Genomic DNA, 25,902 nt, shown 5'->3' on the forward strand with positions numbered 1-25,902 from the left:
CAAAGCCCCATCAACTAAATGCCATCACATTAGGAGTTACTATTTCAACATATGAATTTGGGCGGGGGGAGGGGGCAACTTGCAGCCCATCACCATTATTTATGCTGTAGATTATAAGCATGTGAATTTTTCACACTGGAATGTTAGAAATAAATAATAATGTAATTTCACATTTTTATGGAGTCCATGGACCCTCTGAGGCTGTATCATGGGGTGTGTGTGTGTGTGTGTATGTGCTTTTTCTTGGGGAGCAGTTACTTAGCTTTTAATCAGATTGTGGGATTAGTTAATACCCTCCTCTGATAGTTTTAGTCAAACTCACCATTCATGTCTTTACTATTGAAAACTCCACTACCAAGGCAAGATACTAAGAGCAAGCGAAACTATACAGTGAAAATGAATTTGTTGTTTTCACCTCATTAATCTGCCCAAGGCAGTTGGTAAAGATAGCAAGCAGCAACAGCGTGACCTCAGGTCCCATTTTCAAGCAGGCTAGGAAGAAACTGGAGTTGGGGAGGTCAGCAGGTGCCAGGAGTGTTCTAGCTTCCCTGAGGGTGGATATAGGATTCCTAACATAGTTATCTGATTTACCCTATCAGTCTGGGTATCTTGTAACAATGTTATTTTTATTTTCAATTCTGTCATTTAAGATCTAAAACAGTAGATGATTCAAAGCACATTAATAATTGACTTTGGGATATGTGTTTGTATTATTAAAATATGAATAAATGCATCTGTGCAGAACTTCAGCACTTTAAAGAAAGGAATAAGGCCATTCCATGAAAACCTATATGAAGCAGAGCCAAAAAGCTAGCTACTCTTTGGTTCATCCTTGTTACCTGTATGGGCAGCTGATTCTCTCCTCAGAATGATGATTTTATAGATGAGGAAACTGAGCAGGAAACTGAGCACTGGAGAGATTAAATTGCCTATATTCACATCACTCATAAGTGGCATAGCTGTGATTTAAACCCAAGTCTTGCTGACGTGGGAATCTGCATTCATGGGCATCATGTTGTGTAACTGACTACTTTCAGAAGATTATGGAAAAGTTGATAAAATATAGATTCCAGCCTACTAATCACTCCAGAATTAATGTATCCATATCATTGGCGGTACAGGGTGAACGTTTTTAACAGCCTGCCTTGGTGATTCTGGAATGTAATATAGATTGAAAAGCACAGCTTTACACCAGCTTATTTCTGCATCAGAGAGGAGATCATGTAGCAAGTTCTTATTTATGATTTTATTTTTTGGTAGCATTTAATGCTACTGACCACCCTCCTTGGGACTCTTCTTAGCCTTCTGTGTTTTCTTTTAATGTCCCCTTTACCCTGCTAACCATTGCTCTCAGTCTTCCCTAACATGGCTTCTCTCTGCCTTCAGTTCCTTGGTGTGCTGGCCATGGCCTTTTTTCTCTGGTGGCTTTCATTATCTTTGCTTATTGAGGCTTTATACATTACTCTCTCTCCCCACCTAGAATTCTCTCTCGAGTTTCAGTACCTTATTTTTATCATTCTTCAAAATCTACAGATGCTGATGTATCCTTCACATCTTAAATTTAGCAGGCCTAAAATTGAACTCATTATCTTCTTACCCCAAACTTTCTGTCACCATTTTCCTCTAGTGTAGTTAACGCTGTCACTACTCAGCCCCCTGAACTCAAAACTTCAAAACTGCATTCCGACTTTCCTTTTCCTCACTGTCTCTATTCAGTCAGTCAGTCATCAAATCTTGTTATTTCCATCTCAGAAATGCCATTTGAATCGATCATTCTTTTCTCTATTTCCACAGAATTTCATCATCTGTTTTACACTGGATTCCATACTGGTTTTCCTACCATTCAACTTTCCCTGGTATCCAGTCTTTTTTCCACATGGTACCAGAAATATTTTAATAATAAACACATTTGAAATTCTCATGTCCCTACTTTAAAATAGCCTTTGATTCCCTAATGCCTGCATTATAAGGTACGAAATGTATACAGTTCATCCTAATGGTCCTGCTTTATCTCCTTACCACAAGTCTTATTTTGTGGCTAAACTAAACTTTTCACTACATCTCACTTTCTCACTCTGATACATTTGTGCATGTCATTCCACTAATTTGGAATCTCTGTCCAGGTATGAGAAGTTGGTCATTCTTGGCCCTGGATTTCCATAGAATTTACTTGGGCACAACATGCTATAGTATTAATTAAGAGTCGAGGCTGAAACCAGACTGTCTGGTTCACAAGGCCCAACTCCTTAATTACTGTGTAACATCTTTGTGCCTCCATTTCCTTATCTGTAAAATTGAAATAATAATTTTACCTACCTTAGACAATTGTCGAAGATAGGGTTAATTCATGTGCAATGCTTACAATGGTGCCTGGCACATATTAAACAGAAATTAAGCATGTGCTGCTGCTTCTACTATAATCCTGAAGACAATGGTGTAACAGGCTCCATGAAAGAGGGCTAACGGAATTGCTTATTGTGCTGCTGCTTCTACTGTCGTCATGATGACAATGATGTAACAGGCTCCATGAAAGAGGGCTAAAGGAATTGCTTATTAATACTGGGATCAACCCAGAGATCCATGGCTGTCCCCCCAAAAAAGTATTTTGCCTATAGGAAGCCTGGATCCAGTTTGTAGGCTAACATACTATCGCTACCTCATGGCATTTCTAGTCTCTCGTAAATCACCGACTAGTTAAAATCCCACTAGTCGTTGGATTGGCATGTGGGCATATACTTGTTCCCAGACTGGAAGTCCCTTCATTATCAGTAAAGATTGCTCCAGTTGCAATTCCGGAGGTACATTATTTTGCTACCTCCGGTTGAAGGAGTAAGCTGTGCCATGGGTATACCTTGGGCTGGTGCGAATCAGACTTTAGACCTAGGCAGGACCTTTAAATACAGCAGAGGGACATTCCTCATGTCAATTTAAAGCATCCAGAAGTAAATATAGCCTCATAAAGTCGGCTCTCTGCTATGACATGCTGTGGACAACATCATAAGAAATATCACTGGGACTGAAATTTGAATTAAGCAAAATGTTTGTAGACCCTTTAATTTTTAAGAAACTGCTATACACCTATTTATTTGGATGATATTTTTGTTTGGATGAATGTGGTCCTGAAAAGTTAAATGTAAGTTGCAGAATTTCTTAGCAAACTTCACTATTTAAAGCACCTCTGCAGTAAATTACTTCGAATTACATCCCAGCTTATTAGTTTTTATTTATTATAATATTAATATGCAGTTTATTTGAAGTAGGACACGTTTGTATTGGCTATGATACTTTCTAACTCATTGGAGAAATTTATAGCATTAATTAGAAATTTGCAGCATTAATTAGAAATTTGTAGCACTAATTAGAAAATCACAGCAATAATTAATTGTAGCACATGAAAGAAAATTTTGGAAAGTAGCATTTAATTTTTAGGGAAAGAAAAGAAGGCTTAAAGTAGAAATGGAACTTGAGGGCAACCATAAGAACCAATTGGTTAGATGACTAATATCTAAAATTGCTTCTCAGAATGGAAACTACGTATTTGTTACTGTTTTATTTTATTTTTTAAGTTTATTGGGTTTCTGGTTCTGATCATTATAGTGAGAGATAATATTATATAGATCCCCAGCCAGGGGTCTCGGCTATACACACAGAAGAATAAGTGTAAGCATGCGGGCACACTTGAAATGAAAGGTACATATCTAGTAGTAACAAACAGATCTGAAAAAGAAATATGGAAAATAAATAATAAAAGTAATGGCTTGAGTTTCCTTAGCAGCTGAAGTTTACAAGGTATTTGCCCAATGTGATGTGGTAGGAAAAACTGGATTTTAATGAGAGGACCTCAATTTTAATGGTTGCTTTCCCACTGTGTGAAGTTGGGTGAGTCTTTTAACTGGCCAGAGCTTTGGATTTCTCATCTGTGAAATGAATATAATAGAGAGTTCCTTTGAGGATCAAAAAATAACCTACATACAAAGCCTCTGGCAATTGTCAAGCGTTGTACAGATTTCAGAGATTATAGAAATAGAGATTTCAGAAATTACTCTGAGATCTCAGAGATTATTTCAGAAATGAAATAAGTATGGCATCAATAATTGTCTTCAGTTTGTGCTTGAGGAAACCAAGATGTGCCACAAGTAATGAGCAGCCAAACTGAAGCTGGAGCCCAGGCTTCTGAGTCCAAATGTGGTACTGTCTGTGCTAGACCATGCTATTTTTGAGCTACACCTGTACATCATTCGCAGGACACAGGTCTAGTAAATGATAGCCTAAACTGAATTTTAAAAACATTAAAAACATATAATTATTGATTTATTATTAGTACAAAATTCTGATATTACAAGGTGACATTTACATTTGTGTTTTAATGCAGGTAATGAATTTGGGCATCCTGAATGGTTGGACTTCCCAAGAAAAGGAAATAATGAGAGTTACCATTATGCCAGACGGCAGTTTCATTTAACTGATGATGACCTTCTTCGCTACAAGTTCCTAAATAATTTTGACAGGGATATGAATAGATTGGAAGAAAGATGTGGTTGGCTTTCAGCTCCACAGGTAAGCTCTTTACTCTGAATGCTGTGTTTTAGTCACCAATGATGAACATGCTTAGAATGGCAACCGATTTAAATCCATATGCAGGTCTTTTAAACAGCAGTTGATTATTCAGTGTGTAGTGTCCTGTAACATACTTCAGGTTGTCAACACATGCCACTGAAGTCTCTCCAATTGATAATGAAAATCTTAAACATAATGGCCTGCTTAGTTTCCTGGTTTGTTTGTTGTTACTATTTAAATTTAGTAATTTGTATTTTTATTGGTTAAAATAAACAATAAAAGTTCTGCAGGGAACCCATTTTGGAAATTGCCGTGGAAACATCTTAATTGTTTTGACCACTTTTTTATGTAAATAATTATGCTGTCATAAAGAAACTACTTTGACAACATGTAGATTTCTTTGTTCCTTTTTTTTTCTCTTCTTTACTGGTCTCTGACTTGTAATTTCAATAGATGCCATTATACCTGCATACTGTTTTGTATTTTTCATGAGACCGTCTGTCCTCTGGAATTAACGTCTCAGTTTTCAACAAATTTTAGAAAATGTAATTAACAAGTGAAAATTTTATACAGGCTTCTTTTTTCCTGGTAAAAATTAACATGTAATATGTCTTTGTTATAATCCATTTACTTTATACTGGGGCTGTTTGAAATTACTGTTGATGTGTTTTTACTTTGGTGTCTATGATTCTTTTTTTTTTTAATGGCTGAGCAAAGGTATTTGTATATTCAGTAAGATTTGCTCCATGACATGAATGCCCTAATCACGTTTCTTAGTAATGCTATTTCCAGAAGAGAGAGCAAAATGATGCTCCTTTTCAATAGGAACAATGTTGAATACCAAAAGGCACCCCGTTTACTCTAGAGCTTTAGTTCACATTTCTAAATTACCAAGAGTGCTGCTGCTGATGATATGCACGGCAATAAGTCCTCTCAGAGCTCGGGCTGAGTGAGGACGGTGTTGGGAAAGCAAAGGCTTTTCACAGCCAACTGAAAATACATGATGATGAATAAAAGAAGAGAGTTTACAGATATAATTTCTTTTCAGACCTTATCTTTTTATTAAGAGAAAAAGTATTGTAATTGACTTTAGGTTGCCATTGAATCTGACAAAGTTGGGTAAATATGGAAAATGGTTAAGAGAGCTATAATTTTAGAAACTACGTTAAAATAACAATGTTACATTGAATTTTGAAAAGTAATTTTATATACCTAACCACATTAAGCTGGAGACTAAAAGTCTTAAAGAAAATTCACTTATAAGTAGATCTAATATATACAAACACTTTGTAGTATGTATAGGTACCATGATTTTACTTAAAACCTGAGCCACAATACTAGTTCTCTATTTGAGCTATGAGGTCGGCAAGTGGCTGGTGAGCTTTGTATACGCCACTAAGCAATTTTTGAGACTGTTCTTGGTTCACAGTTAGGTATAGCAAAATTGTAACATGTTCAAAAAAATATAGTGTTCTGAAATACTCATTTCGGGTTTAATAACCAGACTATTGAGAAAGACGAAAAATAAGGTACTTGTAGCAGCATCTAGATATTATTTAAATGTAACACGCGTGTTAATTCTTGCAGGCCTATGTGAGTGAAAAACATGAAGGCAATAAGATCATTGCTTTTGAAAGAGCAGGTCTTCTTTTCATTTTCAACTTCCATCCAAGCAAGAGCTACACTGACTACCGAGTTGGAACAGCATTGCCAGGGAAATATCCTTTTTGTTACAAGTGAATATAACTGTCCACATTCACTTCTTTATTATATTATAGGACAAAAAAAAAAAAAAAAAAAAAGACTAAGGTTGATCTTGATGACAGAAACATTGATTTTCCTCATCTGAAAAATGAGGAACTTGAAACAGTTGATGGATAAATCTTTGCTCAGCTCAGTTATACTGAATTATTCCTAAGCTTCGTTTTAGCTTTAAACAGAGAGGTTAGTGCAGACGTGGTTCACATCAAAGGAAAGAGCTGTGGATCTTTCTGTCTTGAAGGTTTCAATATGGAGCCCTGCTGTCCAGGTCCCCACATCCACCAACACAGAAGACAGGAAATGTAAGTCTCCTGAGACAATAGCAGAGGCTCTGGACTTAGGGGACCGGGCTTTAAAAAGTGTAACTGAACATTTCTTAAATAACATTTCTTAAATGCTGTTTAGATCCAGTAAGCAATATGGGATACGGCTGTAGTTTTACTCTATGAAAATATTTTGTAAGTTACTTCTGAGACTTGTTTCCTTTCCTCCACTTGGTGGGAGAGAGCAAACAATAGTTGTAATGATAGCTTCCTTCCTTTTTCTGTTTCTTCCCCTAAAATTCAAGACATGGCATACCTTTGTAGGCCTGAATTGGTAAGAAGGCAAGGCAGGGGAGGTGTGAGCAATAGAAATAACCAGGGAGAATGTTTTTGATGTTCTCTGTGTATTCATTTACTCTTTCTTTCATGCATTTTACAGATAATTACCGAGTACCTATTTACTGAACACCTCTGTGACGACTCTCAGCTAATTACTGTAAATACAGGAACTCTCCTAGCAGATACAGTCACTGCCCTCATAGAGCTTTTAAACTAGTAAAGGAGATAAACATTAGTCATTGTAAGTTTGATAATTATTACAAAGGAAATGTACAGTATATTTTAAAGACATATTACTAGATCCATGAAAAAATTGACAGATTCAGGACCTAGCAACAAATCAGCCCAATTTTTCCAGCAGGCAGTAGAAATAATGTGCTTGTGCTCTGAAGCCCTAACAGTGATTAGCATCTGCCGCCTGAGCAAGGGGCCTGATGCCCACATGAAGTCCTATGTGTCAGCGTGTCTCCAGCTACAATAAAGAAACCCTCCCACTCAGCTGGCTCAAATAATAAGGAAAATGTATCTGTCACTTAACAAAAATCCTGAAGTCTAGTTTCCCCAGCACTGTGACAGTATCAGGTTCCCCAGTTCATTCTTTTTGCTTTCAATTCTCAGGGTGCCAGCAATGTCCAAACGGTGGCCCCTGTTAATCATCATTAGATAAGAGCCATGACTCCAAGTGTCACCCACCTTCAGACACAACAAAATGCAGACAGACTTTTTTGTGTGTATCTCTTCAACAGTGAAGTTACTTCTTTAGCAAAATTTCTTCCATATTTTATTGACCAGAGTTGGGTCTTACATCTCCCAGAAAAATTTTCTAGGAAGAAAAATGATTATTACCATGAGTGGCTTAATCAGGAATTACCCCCGAGCCTCAGGAAGACATCCCTTGGTAAAGTGGACTCACCCAGACAGAACTTTACTCTGGCAGTAAAAAGAAAAGAGCCAGTGCTGTTTCGTCAGTAGCCTGCAGCATCTGTCACCACCTTGTGCTGCTCATGACATTGAGGGCAAAGAGAGATGGTTCCCTACTTTCTTCCCACCCAACTCCACAGAACAGCAGAGCATCTAGGAGAGGAGGCCGTAGTTATGACAGACAGCACAAATGTGCCCCAGGTAACCTACAGAATGTGCTGTGTTGTCTGTCTCTTTATGCCTACAAATAAATCAATGTGATGGGTTATCTACACTAAAGAGTACAGTACTATTCTGGGAAACAAATGTCCTCTTCGTTTCCATGAAAAAATCCAAACAAATACTAGACATGTAGCAATTTGTATGTGATCCTTCTCACCTCCAGAATGCTAAAGTAATGCTCCTAGACTAAACCCTTCTATTCTTGCTAGTGTAATATAATCAAACCAAAGTACATTTACAGAATACCGGGTATCTACTGCAACCTTTATTATATCTTTGCAGCACTGTCCTTGAACCTTAAGTGGAGGGAAAGAGATGTATGAAACCCAGACTGTGATGTAAGTCTTAATGCAATAAATGGAAAAGGAACAAGGAGCAAGAATGTTCCATGGGAGAACAAAGGACAAGAAAAATGAAAAAATAAATGGCAGGGGAGGAGAGGAGAGATACTGAGATTAAGACAAAGACTTTTAAGCCTAGATTTGGGAAATGGACAAGATTATAGCAGGAAAAAATGAAGAAAGCCATTTCAGCTATTAGAAATCATAGACTATTCTTAGATAACGGACAGGACAATGGATTAATTGGAGAATGATGACTATAGAAAGAAGTATTAAGAGATAAAGCTGAAAACATAGATGGAGATCACATAATAGAAGATTTTAATGCCATATTAATTAGTCTTTTTTCTATGATTTTATAGTGAGTTGCTGCAGGTTTTTGACTAGGGAGCTACTTGATAAAAATGTAGGCTTTAGTAAAAGTTCTCATGTACCAGTGTGTAAGGGAGCTTTCATGAGGAAAGAGATTGGAAGTACAGATATTAATTATGAGAAACTGCAGTACACCTAAAAGATAATTAGGGCATGAACTAAAACAATGGCAACAGAATAGAAAAAGTTTATGAAGCCCTTGTAGTAAAGGAACTCAGGATCTGTTTGAACATGGACTAAAGAAGGGAAAATGTAAGGTTTCGCTTTGAACAATAGAAAGAATGCTGGTGGTATTATTCCTGAGGATAGCAAAGCCAGGAGAGGTAACCAGTTGGGGGAATAGAAAATATAAATTTGAGCAGGATGGTTGAATAGAACTCTCCAACGGTTGTCCTCCCTTCAGGAACACCAAATTAAACAACTATCCACGTAAGAAAGTACCTTCATAAGAACCAGAAATCAGGTTAGCAATCACAGCACCTCATTTTCATATTATTTCAAGCAAAGAGGCACGGAAGAGGGTAAGAAGGACAGTCTTGAATTCCCTATAGCAACCCTCTCCCATGCCTTGGCAGCACCACGTGGGACATGGAAAGAGAGAATCTGTTTGCTTGGGGGAAGGAAAGCACAGTGATTGTGGGACTTTGCATTGGAACTCATTGCTGCCCTGTCACAGCAGAAGGCGACACGGGCAGAATTCAGCGAGCGCCCACAAAGAGAGCCTTTAGCCCAGCCCTAGCCAGAGGGGTATTGTCTGTCCCAGCATTCGGAACCTAAGTTCCAGCTAGGCCCAGCACTGCACGCTAAAGTACCCTGGGGTTCCAGATAAATTTGAAAGTCTAGACCACAAGGACTACAGTTCCTGAGCAGGTCCTGGTGTCGTACTGGACTTAGAGCCAGTGGACATTGTACTGGACTTAGAGCCAGTGGACATGGGGTACACAAGAAAGAAGAGGAAAGAGTGAAGAGGACTTTTTCTTATAACTTGGATACCAGCTCAGCCACAGTAAAATAAAACAGCAAGCAGAGACCTAAAGCCCCTATTTCAGGCCCCAGCTCTCAGAGGACATTTCTAGACCCACCCTATGCCTTAAGGGAACTTGCTTCCCTGAAGGGAAGGACACAGCCCTGGCAGAATTCTTTACCTAATGACCGAGGTAAAGTAGCCAAGTAGCAATTGCCACAGGCCTTTGATGAGACCCAGAACCGTGTTGGCTTCAGTTGTAACCCAGCACATTCCCAGCTATGCATGCTGCCCATGAGAAGAGACTCCTGCCTGGGGAAAGGAGAGGGAAGAGCGAAAAGGACTTCATCTTGCAACTTGGGGATCAGCTCTGCCACAGTAAAATAAAGCACCAAGCAGACTCCTAAAGCCTCCAGTTTTAGGCCTTAACTCCTAGATGGCATTTCTCAACCTTCCGTGAGCCAGAAGGGAACCCACTGCCCTGAAAGGAGAGACCTAGGTCTGACACAATTCACCAACTGCTGACTAAGGAGCCCTTGGACTTTGAATACACATCAGCAGTAGCCCGGCTGTGGTTGCCATGGCCTTGGGGTGATGGTGGCCATGGAGAGAGAGCCTCCTTCTGCTTGAGAAAAGGAAAGAGAAGAGTGAAAAGGACATTGCTTGCAATGTGGGTGCCACCTCAGCCACAGTAAAATATGGCATGAAGTAGGTTTCTCAAGTTCCTAGTGCCAGGCCATAGCTCCAGCATGGCATTCCTAGACCTACCCTGGGCCAGACGGGAACACATTGCCCTAAAGGGAAAGACCCAGGCTCGGCAGGATGCTCTCTCCCACCACTTGCTGACTAAAGAACCCTTGGCCTTTGGATATACATCACTGGTACCCAGGCAATAGTCACCGGAGACTTCGGGTGAGGCCTAGTGCTGTGCTGGCTTCAAGTGGGACCCAGCACAGTCCCAGTGGCGTTGACAATGAACTTGCTTGCTTCACCCCTTCCTCCAATTCCAGGCAGCTCCAGGATGGAGTGAGAGATGACCTTTGTTTGGGAGAAAGCAAGGGAAGAGAACAAGAGATTCTGCCCGATAATCCGGTGAATTATCTCAGATCTTAACTAAGACCATCAAGGTAGTACCTCTATGAGTCAACAAGAGTGGAGCCCCTTAATATAGATACCACCGCAATGACTGAAGACTTAGATCACAACACCAAGTCTTCAAATACTTAGGAAACCTTCCCAAGGACCAATATAAACAAGCCTGAGCTGTGAAGGCTATAATAAATACCTAATTATTCAATGCCCAGACACTGGCAAACATCCACAAGCATCACTACCTTCCAGAAAATCATGACCTCACTAAACAAAGTAAATAAATCACCAGTAACCAATCCTGGAGTGACAGAGATAGGTGAACTTTCTGACAAAAAAAAAAAAAAAAAGAAATAGCAGTTTTGAGGCATCTTGATGAAATGCAATTTAACAGAGAAGGAATTCAGAATTCCATCAGATAAATTTAACAAAGAGATTGAAATACTTTTAAAAAAATCAAGCAGAAATTCTGGGGCTGAAAAATTCAGTTGACAAGCTGAAGAATGCATCAGAGCTTCTCAACAGCGGAATTGATCAAGCAGAATAATTAGGGAGCTTGAAGACAAGGTATTTGAAAATGCATAGAAAAGACAAAAAACAAAAAAGAATGAAGCATGCCTACAGGATCTAGAAAATAGCCTCAAAAAAGCAAATCTAAAAGTGATTGGCTTTAAAGCAGATGGAGAGAAAGAGAGAGAGAGAGAGAGAGAGAGAGAGAGAGAGATTGATTCAGTTAGAAGTTTATTCAAAGAGATAGTAATGGAGAACTTTCCAAGCCCAGAGAAAGATATCAATACTCAAGGACAAGAAGGTTATAGAACACAATGCAGATTTTACCCAAATAATACTACCTCAAGACATTTAAAAATCAATTTCCCAAAGGTCAAGGATGAAGAAGGGATCCTAAAAGCAGCCAGAGAAAATAAACAAATAACATATAAAGGAGCTCCAATACATCTAGCAGCATACTTATCAGTGGAAACTTTACAGGCCAGGAGAGAGTGCCATGGCATACTTAAAGTGCTGAAGGAAAAAAAACTTTTATCCTAGAATGTTATATCCAGCAAAAATATCCTCCATATATGAAGGAGAAACTAAGACTTGCCCAGACAAACAAAAGCCGAGAGATTTTGTTAACACTAAAACTGACCTACAAGAAATGCTAAAGGGAGTACTTCAGTCTTAAAGAAAAGAATATTAATGAGCAATAAGAAATCACCTTAAGGCACAAAACCCACTGATTATAATAAGTACACAGACAAATATGGAATATGATAAGGCTTCAATTGTGTTGCATGAACTAACTACAACAACTTTTTAAGACACAGACATTATAATAAGATATAAATACAAACAAAAAGTTAAAATACTAGTGGGGGAAGTTAAAGGGTAGAGTTTGTATCAGTTTTTCTCTTTGTTTGTTTTTGCAATCAGAATTAAATTGTCATCAGTTTAAAATGGCGGGTTATATGATGTTACTTGCAAGCCTCATGAGAATCACAAATCAAAAAGCCTTCCACACAGATACACACAAAAATAAAGTAAAAAGCAAGAAATTAAAACATAGCAGCAATCAGTTTCACAACAAGGAAGACAAGAAGGAAGACAAAAAAAAGAAAAACAGAAAACAAATAACAAAATGGCAGCAATAAATCCTTATCAGTAATAACATTAAATGTAAATGGACTGAACTCTCTAACCAAAAACATAGAGTAGCTTAACGGATAAAAATACAAGACCTAAATATCTGCTGCCTACAATAAACATACTTCACCCATAAAAGCACTCATAGACTAACAAATAAAGGGATGGAAAAAGACATTCTGTGCAAATGAGAAGCATAAAACAGCAGGAGTAGCTGCATTGACATCAGATTATATAGATTTTTGAGACAAAACCTATAAAAAGAGACAAATAAGGTTATTATATGATGACAAAGGGTCAATTCAACAAGAGAATATAACAATTATATATGCACCCCACACTGGAGCATCCATATATATAAAGCAAATATTATTAGAGCTAAAGAGAGAGATAGACCCCAATACAATAATAACTGGAGACTTCAATACCCTACTTTCACCTTTGGACAAATCTTTCAGACAGAAAATCAACAAAGAAACATGAGGTGTAATCTGCACTATAGACCAAATGGACCTGATACATTTCATCCAATGGCTGTAAAAGACATGTTGTCCTCAGCTCATGGAATATTCTTAAGAATAGACCGTATGTTAGGCCACAAAGCAAGTCCTAAAATATTTTTAAAAAATGAAATAATATCAGGCATCTTCTCTGACCAAAATGGAATAAAACCAGAAATGAATAACAAGAAGAATTGTAGAAATTATGCAAACACATGCACATAAAACAATATGCTCCTGAATGGCCATATACCAATGACCATACCAATCCATGGCTAGGTCAAGAAAGAAATTAGAGATCCCTATCAAAATACCAATGATATTCATCAAATAAATGGAAAAACAATCCTGAATTTTACTTGAACATAAAAGACCCAGAATAGCAAAAGATATGTTGCACAAAAAGAAAAGAACTGGAGCAATCACATTACCTGACTTCAAATTATACTACAGAGCTACAGTGACCAAAACAGCATGGTAATGCCATAAAAACAGACACAAATACTAGTAGAACAGAATATAAAACCCAGAAATAAATCCATGTATCTATAGTGAACTCATTTTCAACAAAGGTGCCAAGAACATACAATGGGGAAAGGACAGTTTCTTCAATAGATGGTGCTGGGAAAATCAGATATCCATGTGCAGAAGAATGAAACTAGACCTCTGTCTCTCATCATATACAAAATAAAAATAAAAATGGATTAAAGGCTGAAATCTTAGACATAGTTTATGCCTAAACTAAGCATAGGCAATCAAAGCAAAAATGTACAAATGAGATGACAGCAAGTTAAAAAGTTTCTGCACAAAAAGGAAACAAAGGGAAGAGACAGTCCACATTATGGGAAAAAATATTTGCAAACTATCCATCTGGCAAAGGATTAATAACCAGAATGTATAAGGAGCTCAAACTATAGGAAAACATTTAATAATCTTATTTAAAAATGGGCAGAAGATCTGAATATACATCTCTCAAAAGAAGACATACAAATTGCAAACAGGTGTATGGAAAGGTGCTCAGCATTACTGATCATGAAAGAAATGTAAATGAAACCTACAGTGAGAAATCTTCTCACCCCAGTTAAAATAACTTTTTTCCAAAAGACAGACAATAATGATCCTGGTGAGGATGTGGAGAAAGTAGAACCCACATACACTGTTGGTGGGGTCATCAATTAGTACAGCCAATATGGAGAACAGTATGGAGATTACTCAGAAAAATTAAAAATATAACTACCATATGATCCAGCAATCCCTCTGCTAGGTATATACCCAAAAGTAATCAGTATATGGAGCAGATATTTGCACTCGCCTTTTATTGTAGCACTGTTCACTCTAGCCAAGATTTGGAATCAACCTAAGTGTCCATCAATACACAAATGAATAAAGAAAATATGGTACATTTACACAACGGAATACTATTCAGCCATAAAAGGAATGAGATCCTGTCATTTGCAACAACGTGGATGGAACTGGAGGTCGTTATGTTTAGTGAAATAAACCAGGCATAGAAAGACTAACTTTGCATGTTTTCACTCATTTATGGAAGCTAAAAATTAAAACAGTTGTTCTCATGGAGATAAGAGAGTAGAAGGATGGTTACCAGAGGCTGAGAAGTGTAGTGGGCCAGTGAGAGGGAAATGGAATGCTTAATGGCTGCAAAAGCATAGTTTGACAGAATGAATAAGACCTAATATTTGATAGCACAACAAGGTGACTACAGTCAACAGTAATTTATTCTACATTTTAAAACAACTAAAAGTGGAATAGGAATGTTTGTAACACAAAAAAGGATAAATACTTGAGATGATGGATGCTCTATTTACCCTGATGTGATTATTACATATTGTATGCCTGTATCAAAATATCTCAGGCACCCCATAAATATATATGCCTACTGTATACCCATAAATATTTTAAATTTTAATTAAAAAATTATTTCATCATTGTCAACAAATGGAAATGTATAGAGTTTTCCATGATGATATTTAGGAGAAAAATCTTGGGGCAAGCTATAAGGATCTATCTAAAATATATTAATATATTAACTTTAACAAGTAGTGAATATTACGAAAGCATACATAGTAATATATGTATTATATTTATATTATATAGTATAGGGTATTACTGTGACCCCTATAAGCCAGTAAGACCCCCAAATGTTAGTTTATATATACTGACACAGAATTACACTATATTTGAAAGCCTGGTTCGGTTTTCAAAATCTTGACACAAATTCGGTCTTTTTGAAATTTAGTTATCTGCTTAAACGTCTGTACTTGTTAACACGAAAATTTTCTACTTAAATAAATACTGAATGTGTTTACATTAGTCACCTCTTTTGGAAGCTGTACTCGTTATAAGTTGTAATGATACAGACATTGGAAAACTGAGCCATGTCTTTACAGAAATTATAGTTGGATCCTCAGTCATCTATTTGGTCTCCAAGGGAAACATGAAGAAACCTTGTTGACCTGTTTCCTACATTTTGCCTGCTACAGATTTGTGCCCACTTGGACCTTATTCTTACCACCCATCTCTTCCATGTCTTTCTGTTAACAAGTAGTAAATGCACATATGTTACTCCTTTCTCGGAGAACATTTCCATTTTAATAATTCTCTTTGAATACTCACAAAGTATTGAAGATGTAATGGTCTATATAGGTGGTGGGAGAATTGTATCATGTTTTTTACTTTATATATTTTAAGTTTTGGGGAGCAGGAAGGGAGCAGGAGCGCATTTCCAACGTAATTTACAACACACCTTCTAATTAAGTATATGTTAATAATGCCAGCCATAACTCTGAGACTGAAATCACAACATCTTCCTTTTGTGAGGGACTCTGCTCCACCCTCCCAGTTCAGTGCAGAAGTCCCATCTAGAAATTTCTTACAAATAATCACCTGTTATTCTAATACTTTGCAGTGCCAGGAATATCACTATTTCACAAGATAAACAGTATTGTGTTTTAATAGTTAAAAATGTTACCTTAAAATCAATGCATTAATTCTGTACTCTGGGACTAACACCTGTTCTACGTGCCAGCTATTCAAATCAGAAAGGCTTTTAATATGCTTCTTAGATTACCACCTCTCCCTGGTTTTTCCTCTTCCAGACCAGACACCACTAGTTTCTTACATAAATTCTCATGATACTTTCCAGATGTCTTACCATTGCATCTCCCTTATCAAAATGCACCCAGCATTGTTCACAGTCCTGCTACACTAACAGCAGAGTATTCTAGATACAGTCTGGCAAGTATGACATACAGAGCCCCATTACCTTCCTTTATCTTGATGCTACTCTCTTATTCATATCATTAAAGTTACATCAGCTTTCCTGGCAGCCATCACATTTTCCTTTCCCATTGTACCTGTATCCAAATAAAAATCTTGAGTTTTTCTTTTGTATCCTAGTATTATGTCATATCTTCCTTTTTCTGTATTCAGTTAATAATTTCAACCTAAAACCCTAAATTTAACATTAAACATGAAAAAGTACAACGTTAACTTTGACCCTCTAACATATTAGAAAAGATAAGAGTATTACAGGACACTTCTCTGTCATTCATCTGTTAGGATTGTAGCATCTCCCATCGCCGGCAAATGGATCTCTCCTTTTAACTTTTTGTTGTTCCAAGCTTAGCTTTAAGGTCCCTTTTTCTTCTCTCTTGCGATTTTTTTTTTTTTGTCTCATTTGTTTTTGGCCCTTTATCTTTCTGACCTTATTCTTCTACTTTTAACCTATAGTGTAGCTGACTATTATAGAATGAATTCAGATATACAAAGTATTAAAAATTAGGATTTCAATGGTATATTTTCTGTCTTTAGCAAAATATTCTATGCCATTGGTATTTCTAACTACTGAGCAAGTAAATTGAATACAGATTTTTACTGTGAAGAGTCTACAGTGACAAGATTGCATGTGTTAATCAAGTAACAAAGTTCATCAAATTTTTAATTCCCTGGGAAGTAGGATGTGGTGCCAGAACAAATCTAACTTTTCTAAAGAAGCCACTTAAACTTCCTCTGTTACTAGGAAATATAGTCCTGCTATAGGTAACATGTCTGAATTTTTGAGCAGTTCCATTTTTTGAATCTGTAGATCTTGTATGTCAACTAGCAAGACATCAACTTTCACTCAGATCTGTGGAGAATAGATGGTGACTGCCATCCCAAAAACTGTTGGAAGGGGAGCCATTTTGGAGGTAATGCCAGGCAAGGTAGAAGAAACACTTTAATGATGCTTTTAACTATCTGGAAAACTGAGAGGCAAGACATTTGGAAAACTGAGAGGCAAGACAGATCTGTATCAATAAGGCTTTGAATGTGGCCTTTATGGTGACTGCCAAAGGACATCTTACTGTTTCTGCAATGGAGCCTACAGCCATATTCTAGGAAAAAATCAAAAAACAAAACAACAGCAACAACCTTTTACCTATATACTCTCACATTTGTCTTTTTAGCTGCTAATCTTCAGTGTAATAATGACCAACATTCTTTAATACAATAGATAGAAATGTGGGTAATGCTGAGACCTAAATGTACTTAATAAATAAGCAGGTTTCATATTTCATGCTTAGAAAGATAAAATACATTTTCCTGATGTGTTATATTGACTTAAGTTTTCACATTGTTTAGCTGTAAAGAAAGGAACATAGTGCCTTTTATATCGTCAGAATCATTATTATATTTCTTTAGTGGCATTTCTTCACCTAGAACATTATCAAGTTGTCATTAAATCAGAAAGAAAACTATGTTCCCAAGGCCAGAGTGCTCTTTCAAATCCATTTGAATGATACAAATGATGATACCACATTTTAAATGATGTGGGGAGAATGTATTAGGACCCCTCTTCTGCGGGCCTTCTATTTGCGAATCATTTTTATAAAGTGTTCATTTTAATATAGTATAGTAATACTGACAAAGTTGGAAACATTGCGATAATTACCAAAATGTGATGCAGAGACATGAAGTGAGCATGTGCTGTTGGAAAAACAGCATCGACAGTTGCTCAACCAGGGTTTCCACAAACTTTCAATTTGAAGAAAAACACAGTATCTGAAAAGCACAGTAAAGTGAAATGCATGAAACAACCTATGACTGTATTTCGGACCACACTATAAGGCAGGTTGTAGAGACTGAGGCCTTTAATGAACTGAAGGCTTTCCTCCAGCCCATGGCAGGTAAAGGTTAAGTGGTGTATCCACAGCCCATGTTCTTTCTGTTCCACGCTGGTGCCTCGTTCTGTTCCCAGAGTAGGTACATGTGGTTGGGGGTGGGAGCGATGGTGGTATTATTGATGATTTATTTCTCTAATGTTCAAAATAATTTCAAAAATACTTCTGGGAATATAGGTAGAAGGAGAGAATTACATACAGACTTATGGCCCAGGCAGTTTTCTTTCTAATCAACTCACTTTTCTCACTGCCCTGCCATAACCCCTGACAAATCTGTCCCCAGAAATTCTTCTTAATGATCTTTTTTTGCCATCTTCCACAAGAAGAAAAATAATTTTAAAGCAAAACATACATACGAAGGTCAATTATTGTGATTTTTTTTCTGTATTCTAGAGTAGAATATGGAGGTATCATGGTGCTATTTTCAGAGTTTAAGTTAATACATGATATACAATATAAATTTAAAACCTCCCAGCTTATGTATAAGGTATTTGTGTTGGTATATCAGATAAATATCTTTCTGAGACCATAAACAACACAAGAATCAAATGTTTAAGTTATTTATTGGCATACTATTGAGGTGGGAGTAGAAATGGTAGTGTAGTAACAGCCCCCTTTCCAAATGGCATTTCAAACTGTTACAGTGTTGACATGCTAAGAGGAGTGGTTGTGAAGCATGGCTTGTGAAGAATATGTGAACCTAGGACAAAATCTTTAAACCCAAGGGAGCAGAGGTATAAGTAGTTGAATTTGAGCTGAGATTGTTGAAATATTTTCATTAAGCCACTGCAAGATGCACTTTTTAAAATGTAAATTCATACTCTGACATTTGCAACCTGTACACAGAGTTTCTAATAAGCAAATAAGGTCACTTGGATGACTTACTGGAGTGTGATTGCTGAAGGCAGAGATGTTGCTGTGAGTTGCTTGGTTTACAGAAGGCTTTGAAGTGTGGTGATGTAACACTCTATGTTTATGAGAATCTATGCTTTATGCAACAAATAAAAACAAAGGACTTAATTTAGGATTAGCTAACTACCATATTCTATCCAGATTATATATGTAAAGGTTAATTTCTGGTCTGACTAAATAGAGCATCTCAACTTTCTAGTTTTGCAGGTTGTAGATACTTTGGTAAAAAGCAAATTCAAGGTTTTCTGCAGAAGTTTGACACAGTGACTTTCACCAGATACAAGCATGTTTCTTTTTCCTTTATGTTATGCTGCAATTTATTGATGATGAGCTTTATGAGAGCTGAGATAGATGATCCTACTAACAATTTTATATTTAATATAGGTCCTCCTTTTTAAAAATAGCTTCACAATGAATGTATGCTCATTGCTTAGGTTCACTTTCTTTAGTTTTGAAATGACTAATACTTTTAAACATAGAGGTCCTTTTGATCATTTTTTTCATTGCTAAACACTGTCTAACAATCCCTATGATTTAATGATAATGACAGACCAGTACCTTCCCCTCCCTTGGTCATAAAAAGCCTATGATTTAGCTTCATTTCTCTACCCAGGAGTTAGGGATGAATCACCAAGTAAGAAAAATATTTTGCATGATTAAAATATTGCAATGCTATAACACTTTTAGATTGCCTTAATATATATTCATAAGATTATAGGCAGTAATGAATAATGAGTAAGCCTTTACTGCATACAAATGTATTTAGTTTTGGGATTTTTTTCTTGAAGGGGGTTCAGGGTCCTGTTTTGAATAGCCATCACAGTGCTGTCAAATATTTAACAGCATTTCTGTTTTTTTTGTTTCATAGCTCAGTTGTGCAATGATGGTCTCTTCACTTCAGAAAGCCATCTAACAATAGCCCAGTCAAAATTCTGTCTTCTATTTCTTGCCCTTCTGGAGGAAAAATAAATCAGAAATGTTATTATAACCTTTAAAGATAGTGCATAATCACCTAGTAATATCCTTCATTGGGGTTGGTGGGGGGAACATTTGTGCCCAAGGTGATCATTTTCACCAGTTTTAAAAAAGGAGATACTATTATGTGTTTGTAGACTTCAAGATGAATGATAAGACAGAGAATTACCCATATATCAACAATGATCTGTTTACTTAGAATACACTAGGCACCTGTAAACAGAGAGCTAAATCTCTGATAGGAGGATGTATAGAGGGTTGATGAACTGATAGACGGACTGACAGATGGAAGGATGGTTGGATAAATGGAGTATGTAGCTACCTAGTGGTGAAATAACTCCTGAAAGTTTAAAATTATGTCATTAAAACACAAATAGTACTAAAATGATTTGCTTCTCCCTTAAAACAGTAATTTAATTAAATCATATAAAAATTGATAAGGTATTATCAATAAAATACACCATAATTTTATAGAATTCACAATTAGTATATTATACTATGATGTGCTTGCTGAGCAGATGTTCATAATAAGATCTACCATCTCTTATAAACTTATATGTTAGGCTCTCTGAAAGCACTTTACAGTCATTACCACATTAGCTAACCATTTCTTTTCCTAGACTGCAAATATGGAAGAAGGTAATCTACAGGCATACCTTGGAGATAGTGTAGGTTTGGCTCTAGACCACTGCAGTAAAACAAATATTGCAATAAAGCAAGTCACACAAATTTTTTGTTTCACAATACATATAAAAGTTGTGTTTATACTATACCGTAGTCTAATAAGTGTGTGATATTATTATGTCTAAAAAATGTACATGCCATAATTTACAAATACTGTATTGCTAAAGGATGCTAATGATCGTCCAAGTCTTCTGTAAGTCATAATCTTTTTGCTAGTGGAGGCTCTTACCTTGATGTTAATGGCTCCTGACTGATCAGCGTGGGGTTTCTAAAGGTTGTGGTGGCTAAGACGATAATGAAGTTTGTCACATGGATTGCCTCTTCCTTTTATGAAAGATTTCTCTGTAACATGTGATGCTGTTTGGTAACATTTTACCCACAGTAGAACTCTTTCAAAATTAGAGTGAATGCTCTCAAACCCACCACTTGATAAAGATTACCTACGTTTATATTATATTCCAAATAATTTGTTGCCATCTCTAGCACCTTCACCAATAATAGATTCCATCTCAAGAAACCATATTCTTTGTTCATCTGTAAGAAACAATTCCTCATCCATTAAAGTTTTATCATGAGACTGCAGCAATTCAGTCACATCTTTAGGTTTCACTTCTAATTCTAGTGATCTTGCTATTTCCACTGCATCGCCGTTAGTTCTTCCACTGAGGTCTTGAATTCCTCAAAGTCATCTATGAGAGTTGGAATTAACTTTTCCAAACTCCTATTGTGTTGATATTTTAACCTCCTCCCATGAATCACAAATGTTCGTAATGGCATCTAGAATGGTGAATCCTTTCCAGAAGATTTTCAATTTACTTTGCCGAGATTCATTAGAGGAATCACTGCTTATGACAGCTATAGTCTTACAAAATACATTTTTTAAATAATAAGAGTTGAAAGTTGAAATTACTTCTCGATCCATGGGGTACAGAGTTCATGTTGTATTAGTTGGCTTGAAAACAACGTTAATTTCCTTGTACATGTCAGTCAGAGCTCTTGGGTGACCAGATGCTTTCATCAATGAGGTAATATTTGAAAGGAATTTTTTTTCTGGGCAATAGGTCTCAATCTTGGGCTTATGGGCTCAGTAAACCATGCTATAAACAGACGTGCTGTCATCCAGGCTTTGTGGTTACATTTATAGAGCACAAGCAGAGTAGACTTTAGTATAATTCATAAGGGCATAGGTTTTTGGAAACAGTAAATGAACATTGGCTTCAACTCAAAGTCACCAGCTGCATTAGCCCTTAACAAGAGAGTCATCCTGTTCTTTGGAGCTTGGAAACCAGGCACTGTCTTCCTAGTAGTTACGAAAGTCCCAGATGGCATCTTTCAATGGAAGCCTGCTTCATCTACATTGAAAATCTATTGTTTAGTGTAGCCACCTTTATCAATAGCCTAGCTAGATCTTCCGGAGGACTTGCTACAGCTTCTAGATCAGCACTTGCTACTTCACCTTAAACTTTTATGTTATGAAGATGTCTTTATTCCTTAAACCTTAAGAACTAGTCTCTCCTGGCTTTAAACTTTTCTTCTGCAGCTTTCTCACCTCTTCCAGCCTTCACAGAATTGAAGAGAGCTAGGGCCTTGCTGGATTAGGCTTTGACTTAAGGGAATGTTGTGGCTAGTTTGATCTTAGATCCAGACCACCATAAACTTCTTCGAATCAGCAGTAGGCTGGTGTTCACTTTCTTATCACTTATGTGTTCACTAGAGTAGCAATTCGTATTTCTTTGAAGAACTTTTCCTTTGCATTCACAGCTTGGCTAACTCTTTGGCATAAGGGACCTCGCTTTTGTCCTGTCTCAACTTTGAACATGCCTTCCTCACTAAGCTTAATCATTTCTAGTTTTTGATTTAAAGTGAGAGACATGCCACTCTTCTTTTCACTTGAACTCCTAAAGGCTATTGTAGGTTTATTAATTGGGCTAAATTCAACAGGGTCTTAGACAATAGGGAGGCCCAAGAACAGGGGAAGAGACAAGGGAACTGCCAGTAGGTTGGAGGAGTCAACACACACATTTATTAAGTATTTGTTAAGTTTGTGGTTGTATATGTGCATGATTTGTGGTGCCCCAAAACAATTACAATAGTAACAACAAAAGTCACTGGTCACAGATCATCATCATAGACATAATGATGATGTGAAAACAATATAATTATGAATAAACAGTCATGTATTAATATATATTAATAATGAAACAGTTTGAAATAATGAAAGAACTACCAAAGTGTGACACAGAGACACAAAGCGAACACATGCTGTTGGAAAATGGCGCCAATACACTTGCTGGATAAAGGGTTGCCACAAATCTTCAATTTGTAAAAATATGTATTTGTAAAGTGCAATAAAGTGCCGTAAAACGAGTTATGCTGGTGCAGTAGTATCATCGGCCTGAAAGATTTCACGTTGAGCCTTTCCTTTTAAAGTTAGGCTTTACTTAATTTATCCAAAATATGTTTTTTTCTATTTAAAAAATAAGTCATCTTTATACCTGATACCAGTGTTTTTTAAATAGAGCATTCTATGTCTAAACTAAATTTCTAACATGGATGTTACATTACTTTTCCTTCTGTTCAGTAAAAATTACCTTTTTCAATGAGTATCTGCTGCCTGCCTAAGTGAGATATTATTCATGTTTCTGACATTTTCCATTAAGCTCTTCTTAATCAGAATTTCACAGGATCAAACTGAGTGGTCAGTGTTTTATTTATATAAAAGTATTACCTGAGTATCCCAGATGATTTCATAAAATTAAGGCATGATATAATTACTGGCTCGCTAAAATTACCTAAGGGCTCCTAAGCATTTTTGAAAGCTACAACCAAAATAAGTTTCTGTTTCTCAGAGAAAATTGGAATTATTAGAGCTATAAACAGTGTGTTTTGGAAGCAGTGGATTCAGTTGTAATCATGTGTAAGAACCATCTCTATTTCTATTAATGTAGCTTCTCTTGGCTTTATGATGGGAAAATACATAATTAATTCCTATAAATAAGAATTAATTTGCAAGATTAATTATGGTTATTTTTTGTAGTTATGTGGTATCAGCTGTTGAATAAGGAAAGTGTTTAGATAGTATCAAATAAAATTATTTAATTAACATATAACTTAATGAAGTGATTACACTCAGTACCTTTTATTGTCACACAATGATCATTTTATTTCAAGAACATTAATTAAAATGAAAAATTATATTTGTATGTAAAATTATAAACATTACTGTGTGTTTTTTTTTTTCCTCATGTGTCCTTTACTATTTAGGGAGAGAGCCAATTTTCACTTTGTAGGCTTCCCTACTAACATCTTTCCTTTTTTCCAGCTAAAGAAAACAAAGGAAAAATAATCTTCTCTGGTAGTAGCATTATTTTCTAATTCTGAAACATTATTTTCTTCAGTTTGTTCTCTTATTCTAACATTTCTATTTCCCATTGATGCATGTAACACAGGTCTCCAGAGATAATAGGTATTTCTTGTTCTTATATTTGTAAACAAAGAAATTTGCTCTCATTGCAAGGATAGTGGTTAGGAGCTTGTGCTCTAGAATATGACTATCTGAGGTTCAAGTTCCATGTCTACCACTTAGTTTTGTTTTGAAAATAACCTGTTTCTTGGTTATTCATCTCTAGAACACCTACTCATCGAATTGTTGTCAGAATTAAATTAGTTAACGTGCATGCAAGGCTTAACAACAGTGTCGCCTGCATTTGAGCTTAGCAAGTGGTAAGGGTGATGGACATCCTTACTGTCATCATCTTCTAAAAATGCATTAGAAATTTTACAATAAAAGGGAATATTTATAAAAATGAAAGACAGGCAGGTACTAATCCTATCTGTTGTCTTCACTCTCGTGTCCTACTTTTTGTTTTGTTTTTATTTTTGTGTTTTCGCATGTCCTAGTTCCCATTTCACCACGACACGGTGATTCCTTTCAGTCCTTTCACACTACTGGAATTGAAACTCTTCTGTTCCCTATTAAATCCCTTCCTCACTCTTGTACTGTTTGCCCACCTTTCTTTCTTATTTCCCTTTCTCTGTATCCTGCAACACTGTCTTGATTTCTTTTTCTTTCCACCCATTCTTTGTGTTAACTCGTTTTTTTTTTAGATCTAAATCCATGTATTTATTTTCCTTGCGCTTTTCCCTGAAAAATTCACCCACCCTTCAGCTATTAGCTCTATGAAGATGTTCCCTAATGATTCTCCCCACCTTGACCTATGCCCTATTCACCAAGCAGTGGGCAGTTTTTTGGTGTTTAAGAACTCTTAGGCAAAACTGGGCAGCATGGAATTATAAATTTTTGAAACTGAAAAACTCTAGTATAACCTAGCTCAACCCATTCAAATTAAACAAAATTACTTGGGTTAAGATATCTATAAGCTTATTTTAAGAGATCAAAATGAGTACCAAAAGTTAAATTTGCATGACAATTTACAATATGTGAATACTTTGATTTACATTAACCCACCTCTCCTCACATCATCTCCAGTGATACTGGTTAGGCGAGCATTTTTGGTCTGTCCTCAGTCTATATTTGAGGATCAGAAAGATTTATAATTTTCACAAGATCATATTTCTAGTAATTGAATAAATGTGATTTAAATCTAGTTTCTGTAAATTCAGTACAGTTTGACATTTGGTCACCAGGTAATTCATCTTTTTGTTGCCCTCTAGAAATGCCATTGAAGTACATGAAGTGTGTCTCACTAATTTTAGTTTTCTTCTCGATTTATATTTGTAGAGTTTAATGATGCCTTTGACTAAATGTTTTTCTGCAGTGTAATATTATCCTGGTTTCTGACACTCAAAAGCACAGATGAATGTAAGTGGAAAAATTTTTTCAACTATATGTATATATATATTTTTAAGTTCTACTTTCATTTAGATTTATAGCATACATGTACAGTTTTGTTACATGAAGTTATTTTTGTTTGTTTTTTGTTTTTGTTTTTGTTTTTGTTTGCGTGTTGCGAAATTTTGGGTTGTAAATGATCCTATCAGCCAGGTAGTGAGCATAGGTAGTTTTTCAGACACTGCCTATGTCCCACTCTCCCGGCTCTGGTAATCCCCAGTATCTATTGTTTTCATCTTTATGTCCATATGTACCCAATGTTTAGCTCCCACGTATAAGTGAGAACATGCAGTATTTGGTTTTCTGTTCCTGTGTTAATTCACTTA

The 25,902-nt window shown here is 36.4% G+C and overlaps 1 protein-coding gene and 1 long non-coding RNA gene across 2 annotated transcripts in view; both read left to right on the forward strand.

Moving 5' to 3' along the window:
* Positions 1 to 25,902, forward strand: part of GBE1 (1,4-alpha-glucan branching enzyme 1) — a 269,487-nt gene that overhangs the window by 221,218 nt on the left and 22,367 nt on the right. The window contains exons 13-14 of the mRNA XM_023216072.1: positions 4,373 to 4,557; positions 6,145 to 6,275. Coding sequence (XP_023071840.1) covers positions 4,373 to 4,557; positions 6,145 to 6,275 — 316 coding nt within the window. The remainder of the gene's footprint in view (positions 1 to 4,372; positions 4,558 to 6,144; positions 6,276 to 25,902) is intronic.
* LOC111545142 lies at positions 6,351 to 11,183 on the forward strand. Its single transcript, XR_002732354.1, has 2 exons — positions 6,351 to 6,620; positions 7,021 to 11,183. It is a non-coding gene; the product is annotated as an uncharacterized LOC111545142 (long non-coding RNA).

The sequence above is a fragment of the Piliocolobus tephrosceles genome, chromosome 2, assembly GCF_002776525.5.
Source record: "Piliocolobus tephrosceles isolate RC106 chromosome 2, ASM277652v3, whole genome shotgun sequence".
NCBI classification, from domain to species: Eukaryota; Metazoa; Chordata; class Mammalia; order Primates; family Cercopithecidae; genus Piliocolobus; species Piliocolobus tephrosceles.